Source organism: Epinephelus lanceolatus, chromosome 11 (assembly GCF_041903045.1).
Source record: "Epinephelus lanceolatus isolate andai-2023 chromosome 11, ASM4190304v1, whole genome shotgun sequence".
NCBI classification, from domain to species: Eukaryota; Metazoa; Chordata; class Actinopteri; order Perciformes; family Serranidae; genus Epinephelus; species Epinephelus lanceolatus.
Window position 1 is genome coordinate 10,649,021 of NC_135744.1, and position 19,479 is coordinate 10,668,499.

The 19,479-nt window shown below is 40.3% G+C and overlaps 1 protein-coding gene across 3 annotated transcripts in view; it reads left to right on the forward strand.

The window, feature by feature from the left end:
• The window catches only part of ksr1a (kinase suppressor of ras 1a), a 36,460-nt gene extending 21,525 nt beyond the window's left edge, over positions 1-14,935 (forward strand). For 2 of the 3 annotated variants that reach the window (XM_033648742.2, XM_033648769.2), the window contains exons 5-21: positions 2,508-2,689; positions 4,215-4,284; positions 4,422-4,505; positions 4,666-4,727; positions 4,815-4,924; positions 5,469-5,637; positions 5,955-5,996; positions 6,353-6,401; positions 6,489-6,552; positions 7,756-8,043; positions 8,126-8,322; positions 8,424-8,520; positions 10,188-10,321; positions 10,741-10,872; positions 11,002-11,137; positions 11,292-11,425; positions 13,242-14,935. In XM_033648742.2, the coding sequence (XP_033504633.1) occupies positions 2,508-2,689; positions 4,215-4,284; positions 4,422-4,505; positions 4,666-4,727; positions 4,815-4,924; positions 5,469-5,637; positions 5,955-5,996; positions 6,353-6,401; positions 6,489-6,552; positions 7,756-8,043; positions 8,126-8,322; positions 8,424-8,520; positions 10,188-10,321; positions 10,741-10,872; positions 11,002-11,137; positions 11,292-11,425; positions 13,242-13,248 (1,957 nt within the window). In that variant the 3' untranslated portion in view covers positions 13,249-14,935. The remainder of the gene's footprint in view (positions 1-2,507; positions 2,690-4,214; positions 4,285-4,421; positions 4,506-4,665; positions 4,728-4,814; positions 4,925-5,468; positions 5,638-5,954; positions 5,997-6,352; positions 6,402-6,488; positions 6,553-7,755; positions 8,044-8,125; positions 8,323-8,423; positions 8,521-10,187; positions 10,322-10,740; positions 10,873-11,001; positions 11,138-11,291; positions 11,426-13,241) is intronic. The other variant, XM_033648750.2, reaches the window with a different exon arrangement.
• Positions 14,936-19,479: the final 4,544 nt, after the last annotated feature.

Sequence of the window (19,479 nt, forward strand, 5' to 3'; positions counted from 1 at the left end):
CCATATTATGCAGGCATTTTCTTCAGCCTGGGGTCTCATTACTGTTTGCACCTTGATTTCTTAAGGTGCTTTACTACTTACTCTTTACTAATAATGGGTCTGATAAATCCAAATTTTATATGAACTGTTATGAACTTGTATTCTAAATAGGTCCCTTTGTATTTCCTGTTGGAATGCTTTGCAGTGTATTTAAATTACATCAGCTAACAGGAAGCAAAGATGGACCCAAGCTAATGCCTAGTAATTGCCTAGGTCCAGACCTTTGAATCTGCCCACTCCATTGAACTCTGATTGATTCATCTGGCGTTGTGACATGAAACAGCAGTTTCTCAGTTAAAATAAAAATAACCTATGAACTCCGTGGTGCCACTCAGTTAGCCAATCAGTGCCATGCGCAGGACTAACACTGTTGTCAAGAGTTGTCAAGCAGTGTGCCAGAACCACTGAGGAACTATAACGACAATGGTGAGCTCTATAGACTAAACAGAAACGTCTGTCAAGGCTCTTCTAAATTGACATGTCTCCTAATCTAAGGATCTGTGGATGCTAACACAGATGTCCTGCCAAGATGTTAACAAATCGAAAAACTGTTTACTTTCCCAAATCTCATTTTATCTTAGCAGTTTTTTTTTGTTTAGACTCTACTGCAGCTCTGCCATTCCATTACTAAAAGATGAAGTAATATGATTCTCCACTACAACTAGTTTTTGTACGAGTGAAGTGATTAATTGATCCTCATAAAATGCACTGATGGCACTTTTAGGGATCGATGGAATTGTAGGAACTGTTTCATACCATTATCTATTTATTGAATGCTTGCGATTTGCCTTGACATTTGGTAAGATGACTTCAAACACTGTATTAGCCAATAGGCTTGGGCATCTTCAAGGTATGAGGGTATACTGGGGTATATAGAAATCCCAAAGTTCTGATTTTCAATACCGTCCAAAAAAACCAGACACTTCTCTGCCCATTAAACTGATACGGAGATGCTGTTTTAACGTGATGTATTGTAGCGCACAGCACGTGCCACCAGAGGTCAGTGTTTACAGGTGAAACAGCTGTGCTGAGATCAACGCTAACTGAGAGTGGTGAGGATAATGTTACAGGACTTGTAAAAAGAAATGCTTCATAGGTCTCCTTGCTAACCAAATAAATAGGACTAGAGATGGAATCTTGAAAATATTGCCACAAATAATTTTATCTTGAGATGACTTTATCCAACCACAAAAGTAGTTTAATAGCCACATGATTTTATTCAACTGCCAGTCTGCAGCCACCACTGCTATATCATCTCAGCTCTGTTGATGTGTCCACATGTCCTTTGGTCATCCAGCAAGAATCTATGAAAAAAGGGTGCTCATTTGTTTCCTGTCTGTTCATTATTCATTGTTTTGTTTTGTTTTTTCATAAAAATTCCATTATATACAGTATACCCCAGTGAATTGTCAGGAAGGTTTGAAGGTAGAAAAAAAAGGCATGACAAATTGAGGGAAGGGGTTTTGCTGCAAAGTCAACACATAGCAGGAGTGGGTGCTGTAGCCTACTTGAACAAGCATGATCATGGTGGTATTACAGTAATTGGGTTACTGTTACAGCCTCATGTTTCTTATCAACCACTGATGACAGCAGCTGTTGGTACAATTCTCCTAAAAAACATCAGTCCAGTGTCTCGTTCTCACCTCAGTCTTACTTTGTGTCAGGACAGAGGCAGATACGCTCACATTCCCTCACTCACCCTCTTTCTACATCCTTTCACATCCTGCCTGTTGCTCCTTTGCTCCGGCTGTATGAGTGGAGCTAATCCCCTCACAGATTCCCAGAGATTATGACTCATGTCAAAACAGGAAGTATTTCCTAGGACTAATGCTCAGAGGTGGCAAGACACACAATCTCTTTCTCTCTCTCCCTCATTTTTTTCTCTCTCTCTCTCTATTGTGATTGGATGCACATACACAAACAAGCCACATGTTTATCCATAATATCCTGTCTGTTTATGGAAAGCTTTAGTGGGGAAAAAAACTGGGCAACGGCAGAAGTAAATATGGCTGACATAGATCCAATGCATCTAATGCACACACACACACACACAATCCTGCTAGTTTATCCTGGCTTTGTACACTTTGTGGTATATAACAACAGCAATCTGAAAACAGGTCACAGGTCTGATTGCTGATTGAACAGAACTCAAGATTAAAACAAACAGATTCTTTTTCTAACGAGGATTACTCATGTGCGTGTGTGTGTGTGTAAACCACAGAGCTGGCACTGCTCGGCGCTTCAGTCCTTGTGACTTCAGTCTGGGTGTTAAGCATGTCACCCTGTCTATCCCGTGCCAGTGCTATTTAGGTACTCCAACGTGCCTCTCTCTAGCCCTTACATAACCTGTCCCGAACAGTCTGGTGTTCCAGCGATGCTGCAGATCCGCTGTAACATCCAGTCTTAGTTTGTTGCCAGTGAACTGGACCCACTGATGCTCACATTTCTTTAACTTTCCTCCTCTCCAGGTGTGTTAAAAAGAATAAGCTGTTACTGAATATGCAAGTTAACGGGAATGGATGTGAGGACTCACCTTCCCGTTACCCTGTCATGTCTGCGCGCACTCCTGGAGTCCTCCCAGCTGCCACCACAGCATCCTACAACCTGCCTGGCACGCCCACCCTCATGGAGGAGCACAGCACCATTAAGAGTGAGTCATGCTCATCGTGTATATATTCTTTTATTTTGCTGATTTGGTGAATATGCATGTTTGACGTGCCAAAAATAGTCTTATGATTATCCAATATGACCAGTCAAAAATAGAAAGGATTTCTGGACGAAATAAGCATAGTTTGTTAAATTGGTTCTAAAAAATGTACTAATCCTCATCTTTATTTCAAATGTATTCATGTGTTTGGGTTTGAATGTGACTGAACATTTCCTCAATCATTCCTGATCCTGTTCTAATGACAAAATCTAAAATGTTGAATGCTCATTTTTAATGTGATTTACTACTGGGGCAGGCCGCCATTAGAAATTATGGACAGGGACAAAATTTTCCAAATTGGGCTCCTCATCCACACCCATTTCAGCATCACCACGCGACCTGTAACAAAGGTCTCATAATTTTGGGTTATGGACAAAACAAGGCACTAGAGGATGTAATCTTGAGCTTTGGGAAACACTGATTAAGATCTTTAACCATTTTCTGACATTTCATAGGCCAAACAACTAATTGATTAATTGAGAAAATAATTGACACATTAATCGATAATGAATAATTGTTAGCTGATACCGTAAACACCAACACCCACCCACCCACAGCTCTAATACTAACACGTGCAACTTCAAATGAGTTCCTGGGTATTAGCCTAACAGTGACAGATGGAGTCTCTTACAACCATTTCCAAATCCAGTGTTATAGACCCACCCAGGTCATGCTCTGTTTCGCATATGTACATATACTTCATATGATCAGGAAGCACAAAAGGTCTAGTAAGTTATATTTCAAAATAGAGAAATGTTTTCTATAAAATAAGACTGTGACAGTTTTAATCCTCCTTTCACTTTAAAACAAAACCAGAGGAAAATGCCCTCCAATGAATGATTAGGGAAAAAGTAACTCTCATTAAAGAATTACTGCAAGGCCTTAAATCATAAGATCAAGTCATGAGTGGAAAAATACATTTACTCTTTCATCTGTGACAATTTCCAAATCCAGTGTTTATTATGTGTTCATTTATGCAATTCCAGGACTGTTAAGGGACCCCAGTGTGCAGAAATATTCCACTAACATTTTTGAAAAATGGCAATGCAGCTCTTTCCTCGCAAAAATGTAGCCTCACTTTGGAGCATTATTTAGCCTATTCCCAACAAAATAATGTCATCTAGTTACATGTGATACATACTAGCTTTAAAACTGACCCTGCTACAGCTGATTTTATCTGCTAGTCTGCCCAGCTCCTTGCCTTTGCAACATTCAGCTTGCCTGTAGTACCTGGTGTGGTCGAAACTGAACCGCACCATTTTCACAATAACTGTGGGGTTAAGGTATCAAATGACAAGGTAAAATTTATTTAAATATCAATCACCATTGTCATCTTTGACCCCTTTCCCCGACAGCAGGCCTGCACTGGGGTCACGTCATTAGATATGTCATAGATACCAGTCTTTCTCGACATAACCCAATCCTCCCCTTGATCTTTCCGTCCTTCCATCTCTTTCTTCTTGGCTAGATAACGTAGCAGTGCATCGCAGCTCCCCACAAGCAGTGAGGAGGGACATCGGCCTAGCAGTCACACACAGGTACATCTTTCTCTTACACACGATATGTTCTGTCCTAAGCTTATGTCATGATAAAGCTAACAAGCTAGAATTGTTTTTAATAAAATAATACATAATTTAATACTGCAGGTTTGATACCTTTTCTTGTGTTCATGTAGGTTTTCAACCAAGTCCTGGCTGTCCCAGACGTGTCAGGTGTGCCAGAAGAACATGATGTTTGGGGTGAAGTGCAAACACTGTCGGTGAGTTAAGCACTTTGTCGACTTTAAGTGTTTTGTTATTGACCAAGACAGTAGAACAGTAGCATGTTAGGAGGAAACACAGTAGCTCTGACAGGATTCAGTTCAGGAGCCGGACTAGAAGAGATACCACATGCTGATATTCTGCCAAATATCTGTTCAGGTTAAAGTGCCACAACAAATGCACCAAGGAGGCCCCATCCTGCAGAATCTCATTTCTACCAAGTAAGCTTTGTTTCATCCTCAATCTACGGTTGATCGACTCAATGAGTTGTGCATATACATCGTTAACATTTCCAATTTCTCTTCTAGTTGCCAAAATTCGGAGGACCGAGTCTGTTCCTTCTGATATAAACAACCCTGTGGACCGGCCGCCAGAAGCACCGCAGTTTGGCACACTACCGAAGGCCATTACGAAAAAGGTAAAATACGGAGTCCTGAATTATAGCACACACAGTCACTTTATGTAGAACTTAAAAACAGCGTTGATTTATAGTGAATTTACAAAAGATGACACCAAGATAGCCACTGTGTGGGATGTCACTGAAGTGCAAGACTTGAGTTTTGTCTCTGGCACTTAAGCATTTGTATGAAAATTAAGACCACATTTGCAATAATCCCCATCGGTTCCTGTTGCACAGATGATCTCTCTCTCTGATCCAATTCTGCATGTGTTTGTTTTAGAGGGAAGTGACAAATAATTCTGCAAGTGATTTTGCCATTGGCTTTTCAGTCTTTTCACCATCTGCCCTTTCAAAACATTGTAAAGATTAGTGAAGCTCTCCACATTTTATACCGTCCGTAGCAATCCGTATTTCTGCCATAGCGCAACGCAACAGACTTTCCTTGAAATCACACAGACTGCTACAGTGTAAAATGAGAGTAAAACAAAGTGTTGAAGCTGTCGAAGTCGTCTTAGACATTAATTCTGATTTGTGTCGTTTGCATCTGTCTCTGCCCAACTAGGATCATCCTCCTGTGCTGAACCAGCTGGACTCCAGCAGCAATCCGTCCTCCACCACCTCGTCCACACCTTCCTCCCCTGCACCCTTCCAGCAGAGCAACCCCCCCAGCGCCACCCCACCACCCAACCCCTCGCCAAAAGGCCACCGGGACAGCCGCTTCAACTTCCCAGGTAAGCGTCACAGATGCCTGGGTACAGAAACACAACTATAGATAACCTGATAAACACAAACAAACCCAAATGAAATGTGCATGTTAGCATTGTACTCTGAATTTCTCCTTGTTACACATTTTTTCCCTGAATAATTCCAGTTTAACAGTATTAATGTGACACAAACATGCTTCTCTTCCCTTCTCTCTCCATATCTGACATTAACACTGAGGAACAACTGTGCTTTTTACAAGATCTGTCACCTCAAAGCTTCTCTAACCAAGAGTCTCCTTCCCTGCCATGCTCGCTGGTCTTTCCCTTTCTCTTTTTTGCAAAAGCTGCCTGTTACTTTCAGCACAGACAGCAGTTTATCTTCCCCGGTGAGTTGACGGTCTGAAAGTGTCAAGCTGCACTGTCATTCTCCCATCATTCCACTCTTCAAACCTTAGATTCCCCGTAGCTCTCTCCGTCCTCTGCATGTTTGCTTTTAGGGTGGGAGCAGTAACAGTTACTGTTGCTATCTTTCACCAGTGTGTGCCAGCACAAGGATTGCATGTTGTCACTTAACGGCCTGTAACACCATCTGCTGGTGGTAGTGGGGAATTGCATGAGTAGAAATTTCATTTATGCAGTGTGCCATGAGGCTTTCCGAAGGGGAAAGGGGGCCAGACATAAGAGAAATAGACTTTTTTTTCTTATCTTATTTCTTGTTAAATTGTCTTCATTTTCTTTACAGATGTATCCAGTCCTGCTCATTTGCACCCTGATGTTCTCCAAGACTCTGTGTAAGACATTTATGAGTTCACTCAGTAGCTGAATTGTTCAGTTTTTCTTGAATTTTACGCCTCTGATATCAATTCTCTGTATCACAGCAGTGAGATCGAGCAGTCGGCGGATGACATTCATGCTGAGCTGGTAGAGGATGAAGATGAAGAGGTAATGTGCAACATGACTTAGTTCAGGTTGTATTGTCAGTGTAATGTTGTTCTGAGTCATATTTCTGTATCTTTGCATCACATTCTGTTCAGCTTTTGGGGACTGATGATCATCGACTAATATCCATTCAAGGTAGCACAGGGATGGGAAAAGAAATAAAATTAGCTGATTGACTGAGAGACTCAGACAACTCAGATCAAGCATGGGATAAGTGAAAGTTTAATTTCATGATTATCCTGGTCAAAATAATTGCAATTCACTTTATTATCCTGATATTCATCAAATTATGCTTAAAACTCTTAAAAGGCAGTGAAATATACTGAAATCATTTTACATTTATTAGAGAACAAATATATTTTATTGCATCACAGATAGGACACTAATCTTTTTGTGAACATCCTTTTTCAGTCAGCACAGACTGCCCAGGCTTAGGGGCCTGTCTACGGGCGTACTGGACAGCGACGCTGTTGTCCGTGCATTTGATGATTTCTCTCTATCTGCTCATTAAGCAGATAATTGAATAATTTGTGTAACATGAGTAACAACATATGTTTTGATTAGAAACTGTATTGTGATTACTGTATTTAGGAACAGTAAGGTGTTACATCACTTCATTCCAGACAAATGTAATGTGATTATACTGGTCATTGGTTAAGCTCATTTCTCTCAAACTGTACTGGACTGCAGTAGATGTGTTCTATGAATTCTGGCACATATGAGGTCATTTTTAGTGATATAATGATAGCATTTTTTCATGTCATTAAAATACCCAGATTGCAGGTTTCTTGTAAATAATTTCAGTGTGGATTGCCTGACATTAGCTGAAAACAATAGCTCCTCTGACATTTGTTTATGGAACCAGGTCGACTTGTTTGGCTGTGATGATGCTTTAGCTGTGGTGTTATTAATTTAACTATGAGAGTCTTGCTGACATGTAAATATCACTGTTTTAAAACTGAGACAGCAACGATAAGCTGGATACAAAGGGAAAACAATACTTAGAAGTCAATGCTGGCTCACATTTACCAAATATATTGACTCATCCACCATAAAACTAAATATGTAACCATCCAGTAGGGAGCTCCAGCTCCCTAATATACAGTTTTGTAAGTAAACAATTTTCACTCAACTGTTTTAGGGTAGACTTAATGTTTTATCCATTTTATATGCAGAGTAGATTAACAAAACACCACCTTCTTACAGGAAGGGGAGGAGGAAATTGAGGTTGAAGATGAAGACCCCGATGCAGAGGATGATAATGAGGAAGAAGAGGAAGATGATGAGAATGAAGGGGAAGACGAGGATGATGGGGAGGACATCAGGATGAACGTAGGCTCAGATGGTGAGTGTGATGAGCTGGATGACCTGCCCAGCTCTCGGGGAAACCAGTGGAAAGGCCCCATCTCCCGCAAGGCGAGTCAGACCAGTGTGTACCTGCAGGAGTGGGACATCCCCTTTGAGCAGCTGGACCTCGGAGAACTCATAGGAAAGGTGAGGAATCGGACTCTCACGTTAATAGTGTACATATAATACTCAGAAAAGGCACTTCTGCTGAAGCTGTTTGTCCTTGCAGGGCCGCTGGGGCAAAGTGCACAAGGGTCGGTGGCACGGCGAGGTCGCTATCCGACTTCTTGAGATTGACGGGAACAATCAGGATCACCTGAAGCTCTTTAAAAAGGAGGTGATGAACTACAGACAAACCAGGCACGAGAATGTGGTCCTCTTTATGGGGGCCTGCATGGCTCCACCCCATCTAGCCATCATCACCAGGTGAGAGCAGACGCATCAAACTCACCTCTGAAATGATTCTCATTCAAATGCATGCTTTCATCTTCAACTGAATCTTTTCTTGTCTCTCTCCGCATCCACAGTTTCTGTAAAGGGAGGACGCTGTATTCAGTTGTAAGAGACACTAAAAACACTTTGGATATTAATAAGACAAGACAAATTGCTCAGGAGATTGTAAAGGTAATTTATCTTTCTTCTTTCTTCTATTCATTGATGCATTTGTAATGATCTAAATGAGAACTCCAGTATTTTTCAACCTGGACCCTGTTTGTGACTTTTGGGAACAACAGTTTTTGAAAGTAGTACAATGCTGAGAGAAAGGGCTGCAGCCAGCAGCACCAAAACAGGCTACAATGTAACCACCTGAGGCTGGTGCACCTCTTCATTTAACCTTTTTTGTCACAGATTGTTATAATAAGTGTCTCACAACATTACGGAAATGACCCGACAGAGAAATGAAAGAGTTTTCTGTACCTTTCACTTATCCTGGTCTGATTTGTGTCCAACTCGCTGAAGAATAAGTCTCTTTCTGAAAACTCACGAGAGATGACTTGTTGCAGGAAATAAATGGTGGAAACATAAGTGCGAGTTGGAAGGAGGAGTACCAGTAATAGTTTGTTACGTTGGAGAACAAAAAATGTATCTTATTCCTATCTGAAAGATTTCTGATGTCATGGCAGAGTTTGATCACCAAAATCTAATCACTTCATTGTTTAGTTAAAGTGAATATTTGCGCCAAATTTGAAGAAATTTCCTCAAGGCCTTCTGGAAATATTACGTTCACGAGAATGGGACAGATGGACAGACATACAAACAACCTGAAAACATAATGCTTCCGGCCAAGGCAGTCACCGGAGCAGAAGCATAAAAACAAAAACAAACAAACAAACAACAAAAAAATCAAATATGAAGTAGTTAAAAACCAAGCAAACTAAAAAGACAGTATGAACATATGGCAAACAGGTTGGATACTGCACACATTTATGTATATTTACATACATGCATACATGCAAGTACACATATAGACATATACTCATATACATATACATGTATTCAAGACAAAGACAGACCAGGTTCCTTTCATTGAATTAGAAAATTGTTGTTCCTACAAGTCACTTAGATACAAAAACATTACAATTACAATTTATTTATTTAAGGTAGGGACAGTACATATTAATGAACATAGTACAGTAGTACATGTAAATATGCCAGATTGTAGCCCATGGCTAATTTCCATCTGTCGTCCCTAGGCAGGTTGTTGTTACATTAGTAACGTAAAAACAAAATGCATAAATAGCACACGAGATACAGTAGAAACATGGAGAAACAGTACAGATATACACATAGTAAATAGTAAACTGTAGAAAACATTCGAATACATCAGGAGTGACTGAGGAACTAGATCAGGAGTGACCATAGAAATTGAAAAGAGGATGAAAATTGAAATTTCATTGTATTGCACATTTCATTATATTGCACATAGCCCTATTATATTGCACCAACCCTGTTGCACATAACCCTATTCTAACATGGGAAAATAAGGTCCAGGTTGAGTTTCCCATTAAGCACTGACATGTTGTGTTTTCCAGCCCTGAAGTTACATGCCAAAAAAAATATTTTCATTATAAGAAACAAGATATCTGTATTATAAATAGGTCAGAGAAATTAAATATGACATTGTTTATTAGATATGTTTCTATTTTGGAATATATTTCTTTGTGCAACCTGAATATGAATAATTAGTATTTTGCCTGTCCAGGCTAATTCTTTAGGCTATGTGTATGAAAAGTTAACACCACAGCAAAAAGACAAATAGTCCATAACTGTCACTTTGTCTCCTGATGCAGGGAATGGGCTATCTGCACGCTAAAGGCATTGTTCACAAAGACTTGAAGTCAAAGAATGTTTTTCATGACACCAATAAAGTCATAATCACAGACTTCGGGCTGTTTGGCATCTCTGGAGTTGTTCAGGAGGGAAGGTAAGTGACGCCACTCGAGACGCCTTAAAAACAGCCAAAGTGCTGTTTCACACCACACTGCTATTACCTGGGGAGGGCCAGTGATTTGTAATAATTGCTGAGGTCCACAGTGGCTCCAGTCCTGCAGGCATCTCCCCTGTCAGACAGTATTTTTTGCCCATATTGAAGTCTCCTGATTGTAAAATACTTTGCAGCACACTCCTGTTTTTTGAAGAACATTTTGAACACACAGCCTGCTAATGTTGTCCTCCCTTTGTGTATGGCTTCATGAATAGCTTTTGTGCACAGGAGTTGGAGATGGACTACATTTAGTTAATGCATTTTCCACTCTAGTTAATGCATCTATCCACTCAGATTTTCCACTCCATTTGATTTGTTACTGACAAATGTGTACCTTTTTTTTTTTTTTTTTAATCCAGGCGTGAGAACAAACTAAAACTTCCACATGGCTGGATTTGTTATCTCGCACCAGAGATTGTGCGCAGGATGAGCCCAGGTAACAATGAGGACCGCCTTCCTTTTTCCACCGCAGCAGATGTGTACGCCTTTGGGTGAGTTCTGCCCACTCATCTTAGTTTAAGCTTGGGGACCTACTGTTCAGCCACACCTGTTTCTGACTGAGGAGCATACTTAGTTTATCATTTGACAGAATAATCATACTTATTCTCTGCCTCTTTAAGCACCATTTGGTATGAGCTTCAAGCAAGGGACTGGCCAATCACCAACCAGCATGTGGAAGCTACCATCTGGCAGGTGGGGAGCGGAGAGGGCATAAAGAAGGTCTTGGCGGAGATCAGCCTCGGCAAGGAGGTCACTGTGAGTGTCAGTCATTCAGAAAAATATATATTTGTTCTGCTTATAAAAGAGTGACATGTAGATGTGAAACTTTTTTAGGTCAATCATCATTTATAGTCCTCTGTACAGTGGACACACGTTCCGTGCTTTGACTCAAAGGGTTTTGTCTTCTCAGGAGATCCTGTCCGCCTGCTGGGCGTACGACCTGAGAGAGAGGCCGACCTTCACCCAGCTGGCCGACATGCTGGAGAAGCTGCCCAAGCTCAACCGCAGGCTCTCCCACCCCGGACATTTCTGGAAGTCTGCAGAGTAGGTATCCAGAAATGAAGGACAATGTCAAGACACTGGACGTGTGAAAACAGAAAAAAAAGATCCCTTAGTTCTCGTCACCTGGTTCCTTGTGGTACAATGGCCTGTCAGTGATGATCCTATTAGTCGCTGACTCCAAATAAAGTGAGACTGCAGCCTTCAGGGGTTAGGTTTGGCGTTATATAGTCTTACTTATAAAGAAGATTCATGGATGTATTTGGTAGATATATTTTGAAAGTAACATAAATAGGTTTGAAGGATCTCATAAACTGTTCATCATCACACATGACCCAAATACGGTCTGTCACTGCACCACGGCATCGCTCCTCTCAGCTCTGCTGTTGCTTGCTCTTTAATGAAATGTGAAGTTTGTGGTTTATGTGTTATGTAAATGTGAATTGTAAAGTTTAATTTATTAATTGTCACACAACATTCTTGACAATTGTCTCACGATGAAAACGGCGCATTTTGGACAGAAAAAAGTATCACAAGGAACGACTGTCACTGTCTCATACATGTCAAGAGAAACATCACAGACTGTCGCGCAGTGTGGTTGGGAAATTTGTTGTCATGGCAATTTTCAGTTCCTTAAACAAGGCTGGCAGGACAAGTTAAGATGTATAAGACAGATCCAGACAGATTTAAAGTTATAAATTGTGTTTGTATTCATTTCTGTCCTCTTACGTGTGTGAAACTACTGTAATTTAGCAAGAAACAGCAGATGGATGAGGTTAACTGTGCAATCACTCAGCTAACTCATTTCTTTGTTCTCACTGTCCAGAAGTGGGACTCAGAGGGGCATAAGTAACATTTTGGGCAGAAATGAGTTATATATATCAAATGAAAGCTCATAATAAATGCTGTCTATTGCCAAAGAGGTACTTCTAAACCAATCCAGATTTATTCATCATAAACCAAAAGACTCACTTACTTAAAATATTTTTAAAAAATAATGTCAAAATGTTGATTTTAAGTATATTGAAGACTCAATAAACAAAGTCAGGAAAAAGCATGATCATTTTTTTGTTTTGGCTGTCCTGTAAAGTTAAATGTCACTTACACCTCTCTGATTCTCATCTAGTTATAAATATGGGTCATTTTGTGGCATGTCATCATCTAAAGCCAAGAGTAACTGTCCAAACTGTGAAACAACCAAGTAAAAATTCAGTTAAACACACACAAAAAACTTAAGTTGAGGGAATATTTAGAGCTAAAAAGTCATAACTTTCTCCCATGATGTCATCTCCACAAGTATGTGGTAATCCTGCACATTTCTGCACCACACTGGATTTCATCCTATTTTTACCCAGACCAGCTTTTCCACTTCCTGTTGCCAAACACCCTCTATGCAGTCACTGACATGACTTCATCACAACTTTTACACCATGTTTCCCACTTGTTTCCTGCGTCTTATTCATGATTTGCTTTTTCACATTCCTCTTTTCTGTCTGCTCTAAGACTACAAGCAATCATTTTATTTTGAGGGGCTTCACTACGAATCCTGTATAGTTAAAATGCCAGTTTTGTTTAGCTGGATAATGGAGGAGGTGCAAGCAAAGTTTCCTCAAAAAGGAAACAGCACATATGACTAAGAGGTCTGCATGGTCATGACATAATGAGTCTTAAAACAGTTCTTTGATTGGATTCACACAGCCTGACCTGTTGTCCTTTAACTCATCTACTTGTATGTAATATCTTGCTGCTTTTCAAATTTATGCTTTCTTCACTGTTAAGCTGTTGCACTTTCACTAACCGTCTAACGTCTGTCTTTTTCTTTGCTCTTTTCTCTCTTTTCTTATTCTCTTTTCCAATGTAGGTTGTAGCAGTCACTCTGAAACATAAGCAATGCAAAACAAAGCCTGGGTCTGCCTTGCATGCTCCTGTATCCTTAACTCTTACAGGATTGATCAAAGCATTGCCTCTGCCTGAAACAGACACTGCTTCCACTAATCCACAGTCTGATCTTCCATGTCTAACCGTTGGGGTTTCTTGTTGGGAAGAGAGGATCGGTGGAGCGAGGTGTGGCGGGAGGGGGAGGGGAGGGGACACAGCTGTCGTCCTTCACGCTTTCCCTCCTTTCGTCCAGTATCTCTTTGCCTTCCTTTTTTTTTTTGTTCTGTGATGTCGTCCGGGACTCTGAGCATTGTGAATAACTGGCTTGTGGTGTCTGTGCTGAGACTGACTGGTGTGCTGTGGTCTGCGCCCGCTGACGGTCGCCCCGTCCTCGGGCCTGCTCACCTTCTCTGTGCTGCTGTGATGTGGTTGTTCTCGCCGGGGCCCTGACCAACCACACGGCTCTTTTTCTCTCTGAAACACACACAAATAAAAAAACACTGCTGGACATAAAATGGACCCTGCTACCAAATGGACCACTTCATTTATCTGTGTTTTCCCTGAGGGGGTTTACACACGTTTGCAGGCTGAGCGATGTTCTCAAACCAACTGCCTCTCTGCTCCTCTCTCTCAGTTTTGAACGGTTGTGTGATGGCATGTGGTGAGATGGCCCATGTCTAGACACAATATGCACTTTGTCAACAGGAAAAAAATAATCATGAACTCTTTTTGTTGTTGTTGTTTAGTTTGAATAGTCATATTTGCAGTGTTTTTGTTTTTCTTTTTCTTCAGGAGGGTCTCAGAGGCTCTGAGAGTGTGATATGCTCACTTGTATGTTGTCTTTTTTTGGAGTATAACCTGGTAAATTCACTGTTTATTGGATGCATCTGAAAACAGGGCACTGATGAAGACTTCTGTACGCTAAACAGCAGCTGAAACGAAAAGACACAGGTGAAATATTCCCTTCATCATTCACAATCCACATGGGGAATAGAATAATGCTGGCTATTTATGATAAAAGACTTTTTAATAATAATGTCCATCCATTGAAGTGTAAAGTGCACCTTATAAGAGTTATTTAGAAAGATCCTTCTTTCAAGAAGTCGAGCAATTTCATTCTCTGCGCAAAAACAAAAAATATAAATCAGGAACCTGGCGCAAAAGTGTCCTATATCTTCCTAAGACATTACCTCTTGTGCGCGCTTGTGTATACTGTTTGTGATTGCTGGCTTCAGTTGGCGTGCTTGTATTTATGTGTTGTGTGTGGGTGCACGTGTGACTGAGTGAGCGTACCGTGTCTGAACACGTAGGGTTGGTTTTGACCGCAGTAAACGTCGTGTTGCAAATCCAATGGTATGTAATGTACATACATTATTTAATGTATAGCAAATGAACATGATTCTTCTAATATTTGTATAAACATTTTTCTATGTAAAATACATCACAACATTTTTGAATAGGTACTGCTATGGCTATTACAGATGTATATATATTTATATTTTTTTCATGTATAAAAATAACTGTATAAAAGCTGTACAATTTTTTAGAACGGGCCAATACATGTTTTTTTATGTTATTGTAAAAATTCATATTTTTGTATTGCATGTGACTACCATTCTGTACACGCAGTTTCTGTTTTCATCCATGAAAGACAATAAAATGAGGCTTGTCATGTAACAGTAGAGTGGATGCAATTATTATATTGTTATAGCGCAATTATGTCCATCCTGGCAGTATACAGTAGAACTTATTTTCTCTTTTGATAACTTAGTTTTTTTGTCTAGTTTTCTTGATATATAACTGCTAGATAGAACCTTCCATTTCCAAACTATTAAAAAATCAAACATAGTTAAACAAATTGGCACTTTTTTTGGGGGGGGGGGTCTCATCATATGTTAGCTCACCAATGCCAAAAGGCTGGTTGTCTGGTCCCCAAAAAGACTAATATACAGCTTTATTTTGAAGGAGGAAATTTAGGGGAGACTTGTGGGTACTCAGAGAACCCTTTTTTATTCAGATATATTGAGCTGAGAGTTCAATGGACCCCTTTGAAAATAGCCGTGCCAGTTGTTCTCTCACTAAAATTTAGCTTAAATTTGGAGCCTCATTTAGCCCCCTTCCCAACAAGCTATGCCAACATGACTGGTACCAATGGATGCCTTAGTTTGTCTAGTTTCACAAAATAGCTTCAAAGGGTAATATTGCCCCCCAATTATTTTTACCAGGGGGCCCAGTGGTGGGAGGGCAGCAATTGTATTATGGAGGCCATGACCTCCTTTGTGGGCACCATAGATGTACATTCTCATCAAATTAAATTTTTAATCATGTGTTATTAATATTTAAAGTGAATATTAGATCATTCAGTTCAAAATTAAGCGGGGTTGAATGTCGAGAATCTGGTTAAGGCACTGCTAAATATAGCAAAGAAACACACATAAAAGGCCACTTTTTATCTAATAAAAATAACAAGTGATCTATCATTTAATTTCTGTGTATTCTTGTATATATATTCCTGTTTTTCTTATTTCTGACAGGAACATAAGTAGTATAATAGCTGAAGAATCAGCCAAAAACAAATGAAAAATTAAAGAATCATGAGTTTTGTATTTAAAAAATATAGATATATAAATGAGAAAATGCAGACAAGCATTAATCAGTCAAATTTGTTTGACTGGGGACAAAGATGGTCGGCACATGATTTGGATTCAAAGCATATGTTTATTGACAACAACAATTCTGCGTTTTCAAACCAATCAATGAGGCAGGTTAGAAAGATCATTAGTGTTGAGGCTAGATGAGTGAGGATAGGCTGGTTGTTGTCTTGGGAAAAAGTTCCACTCTAAAATGTGTAGGAAGAAGAGCACACATCAGGCTCATAGGAGCACACCAGGTGGATTTCATATGCTTAGTGGTCCCACTTAGCCCCTGCATACTGTAAAACTTGTAAAATTACTGTTTCCAAGGTCAGTAATGAAGCTCATTTGAGTAGAAGGTCATGAATAAGCTTGCAGCAGCTGTGCAGTGTTCAAAATCTCAGTTTGCCTCTAGATGGCATAAAGAGCCAACACAAAGTACCAGTCATCTTCAGCCTTTGTGTTCTGAGCTGTGCTGTTTTATTACAGCAGTGCACATTTTACATCAAGTTTGGTTATATATCTTTTTGTGGCATTGTATGCTTTGAGTATTATGCAATGTTCAGGTGTGAAACAGGAGTCATTCTTTAACCCAGAACAGCTGAATCAGCCTATGTAAAAAAAAAAAAAAAGAGCTAAATCTGGAAACCACTTGAGCCTGTGAGTTTGTCAGCTAAAATGTCTGAATCTGCTCCAGCATTAATGGGAAAAAGTGACTCAGAGTGCATTCAGGAGGTCATCTCTGTATGACAGCATATTATCTGGTTAAAAAGTAACATACCAGTACTGTGGTTAAGTAAGACTGCTTGCATCAACATTATCCAAATCTGGCTTGGAAATTTACTTGAGCCATATTTATCCAGTCGTATTCTATAGCAGAGCAGTATGGATAGTTGGCATAGGCAGTGCTTTTATCAGCTTCATAAATAAAACTTAGGCCTTGTTTTTTTCACATTTGTGCTTATGCAGTCTTAAGTGATGACTATCAAAAGTTTATAATATAAGGCCTTGGGAGCTGTCAGTTGAATGATAAATACTGCTTGCATCTGGTCCTCGAGACTTGTTATCAGTGAGGATGCATCTGAAGTGTGGCTTTGACTTCTAAGAATGATGGATTGATTTCTGCATACTGGTATCAGTCCAACTAAAAAGAAAGGACCTTGTTTCCTGGCTGATGATGCACTGCAACCAAAAGCTCTCTGACTCCAACTGGTACTAGATCACATGACCAGCATTTGGTGAGGGGGGAACTGTTTCCTTCAATGGGAGGCCAGACACAGATATTCTTTCTTCTCTGCACAGCGATCAAAGCAAATGACAATTAGCGATTTGTTTGCTTCTGTTTTTTTTGGGGCTGTTACCCAATTCTGGACCTGATGATTTAACAGTAAGGAATATTGACGTGCAGGGCCGATGCACTTCTTTTCTTCTCAAACACATTTAATAGAGGAACAGCGTTCACAATTTAGGGGGATTTAGTGGTATCTAGCAGTGAGGACTGCAGATTGCAACCAACTGAAACTGTTCATGGTTCAGGAGGTTTTAATCGGGAGCCGAATTATCCGCAGGGGTTTTGTCTTCTCCAAAACAAACAGAGCAGGTGATTGAAACTGGTAAAAACACTGAATAAAGCAGTTTCATGTTACAAATCCAGGTTTCTCCAATGCTGTTTGGCACATCGCAGATGGGCCACTATAGAACCTGCTAATGTGTGCTCACCTATTTTCATTTCTGATACAGATGTTCAGGAGTTTTTAACCAGAGGGCAAATTACCCGCAAAGGTCTCCTCCTCGACAACACGAATAGACCCTGTGATTTAAACCGGTAAAAAGGAGTTTTACATTTTCAAAAATCATGTTTGGCTGAAGCTCTCATCGCGAAGAGGCTAGTGACTATGGTGGCCAATGCGAAAATGCAAATGGACCTATCTAGAGCCAGTGTTTGTTTTATCCTTTCTGGGCTCCTGCATTAACATAGTAGTGCGTCATGCTGGACTCTGTAGACACACACTCTATGTTGATATAAAGGGCTCATTCTAATCTAATGAAAACACAACAACTCCTATGTTCCAGTGATTTTACACTATAGAAATCATACTTACTGTATTATGTTCCATTTCTGCCTATACATCCCCCTAAATCCTGCACACTGGACCTTTAATGAGGTTTCCTATGGCAAATCTGTCCTTGGGAAGACAATTTATGACAACTCTGAGTTGAGATTATCTACTTCAAACTGCCCTCTGCAGCCCACAATGTTAACACGAGCCAAACAGTAACTTAGTGGTTGACAGAATTGTGCCCTGGACTGCAGTGTTTCTCTCGGCTCATCAGAATCAATGAAGTGCACAGACTGTCATAAATTGTTACAGAAGATTGCAGCACTCCAGACAAGGATATTCGAGCTGGAGAAGTCCTCTGAACTCCACGACACTCTGCCAATGTCTTCTGCTGGCGATTTAGTTCATCAGAATTCAACTCGACAAGATTTCACTGGACAGCTGTCTCTAAATGACACCCTGACTTTCCCAGGACTCACTGAGACAAAATCAGTCATGTGCTGTGATGGGATTTCTACCTGCTGGGAAAATCTGGGTGCAAAACCTAAAGATAAATGCAAGACTGTACTCCCACAGAGGGCAAGATTTATTCAGCCAGCTTCGACCCTGGAATTTTGACGGGCAGCCAAAGGTGGGCAGAAACACAGACCACAACTGAAAAAAAAAAAAAGTTTAAACCAGTAATAAATATTAATGAGTGGAGATGACTATAAGTTTGGACATGGGAGTATTATGAGTGCCAGGCAACAGAAAAGGGCAAAAAAAAGTCTCACATAAAGCAAGAATCTAAATAAACATCCCAAATGGCTTAAATTACTCTCCATGAGGGGGCCAGTGATGTCTACAGAGAGCAATCAAACGTGCTGAAAAATGAATTTGTTAAGCTGTTAAATTGTCTGGACAAACTGGAGGCCCAGTTTATTATTAGTGGACCACTGCCAACGGTCAACAGTGAGATCAACAACTTTAGCAGACTTCTAGGGCTCAACATATGGCTCAGCAAAACCTGCGGTCTGAAAGGGATCAATTATATTGATAACTTCAATCTGTTCTGGGGACGCAGGCATCTTTTCAAGGCAGATGGCCTCCACCCATTGGCCAGGCCTAACATGATGCACTCTGACATACAACAGCCACATAGTGACAGAGACAAAACATAACAGCCTCAGTGTCAGCATGCTGACAGCTTGTGGATCATTTTCCTAATTCCTCTTTCCTTTACTCTGGGATTCATTGATGAAAATGAAAGTGCTGGTTATCGCTAGCATTAAATTCAGCTCCCGCTCATAGCCATGTCACCTGTGTCCCTGAGAACATTCGGTAACACCAATCTTCCCAAGCTCTGTGCTTAACCTGGTTGCCAGATGAAAATGTTGGCATTGTACATTTCTGCAAACCACGGATAAGTTACATTCGTACATTGTTCTATAGCAGATATGTTGAAACTTTTTATTTTAACAACACTATGGTTAACGTGGGGTTAGGTTCAGGCACAAAAACCACTCGGTTATAGTCATGAAAAGATCAT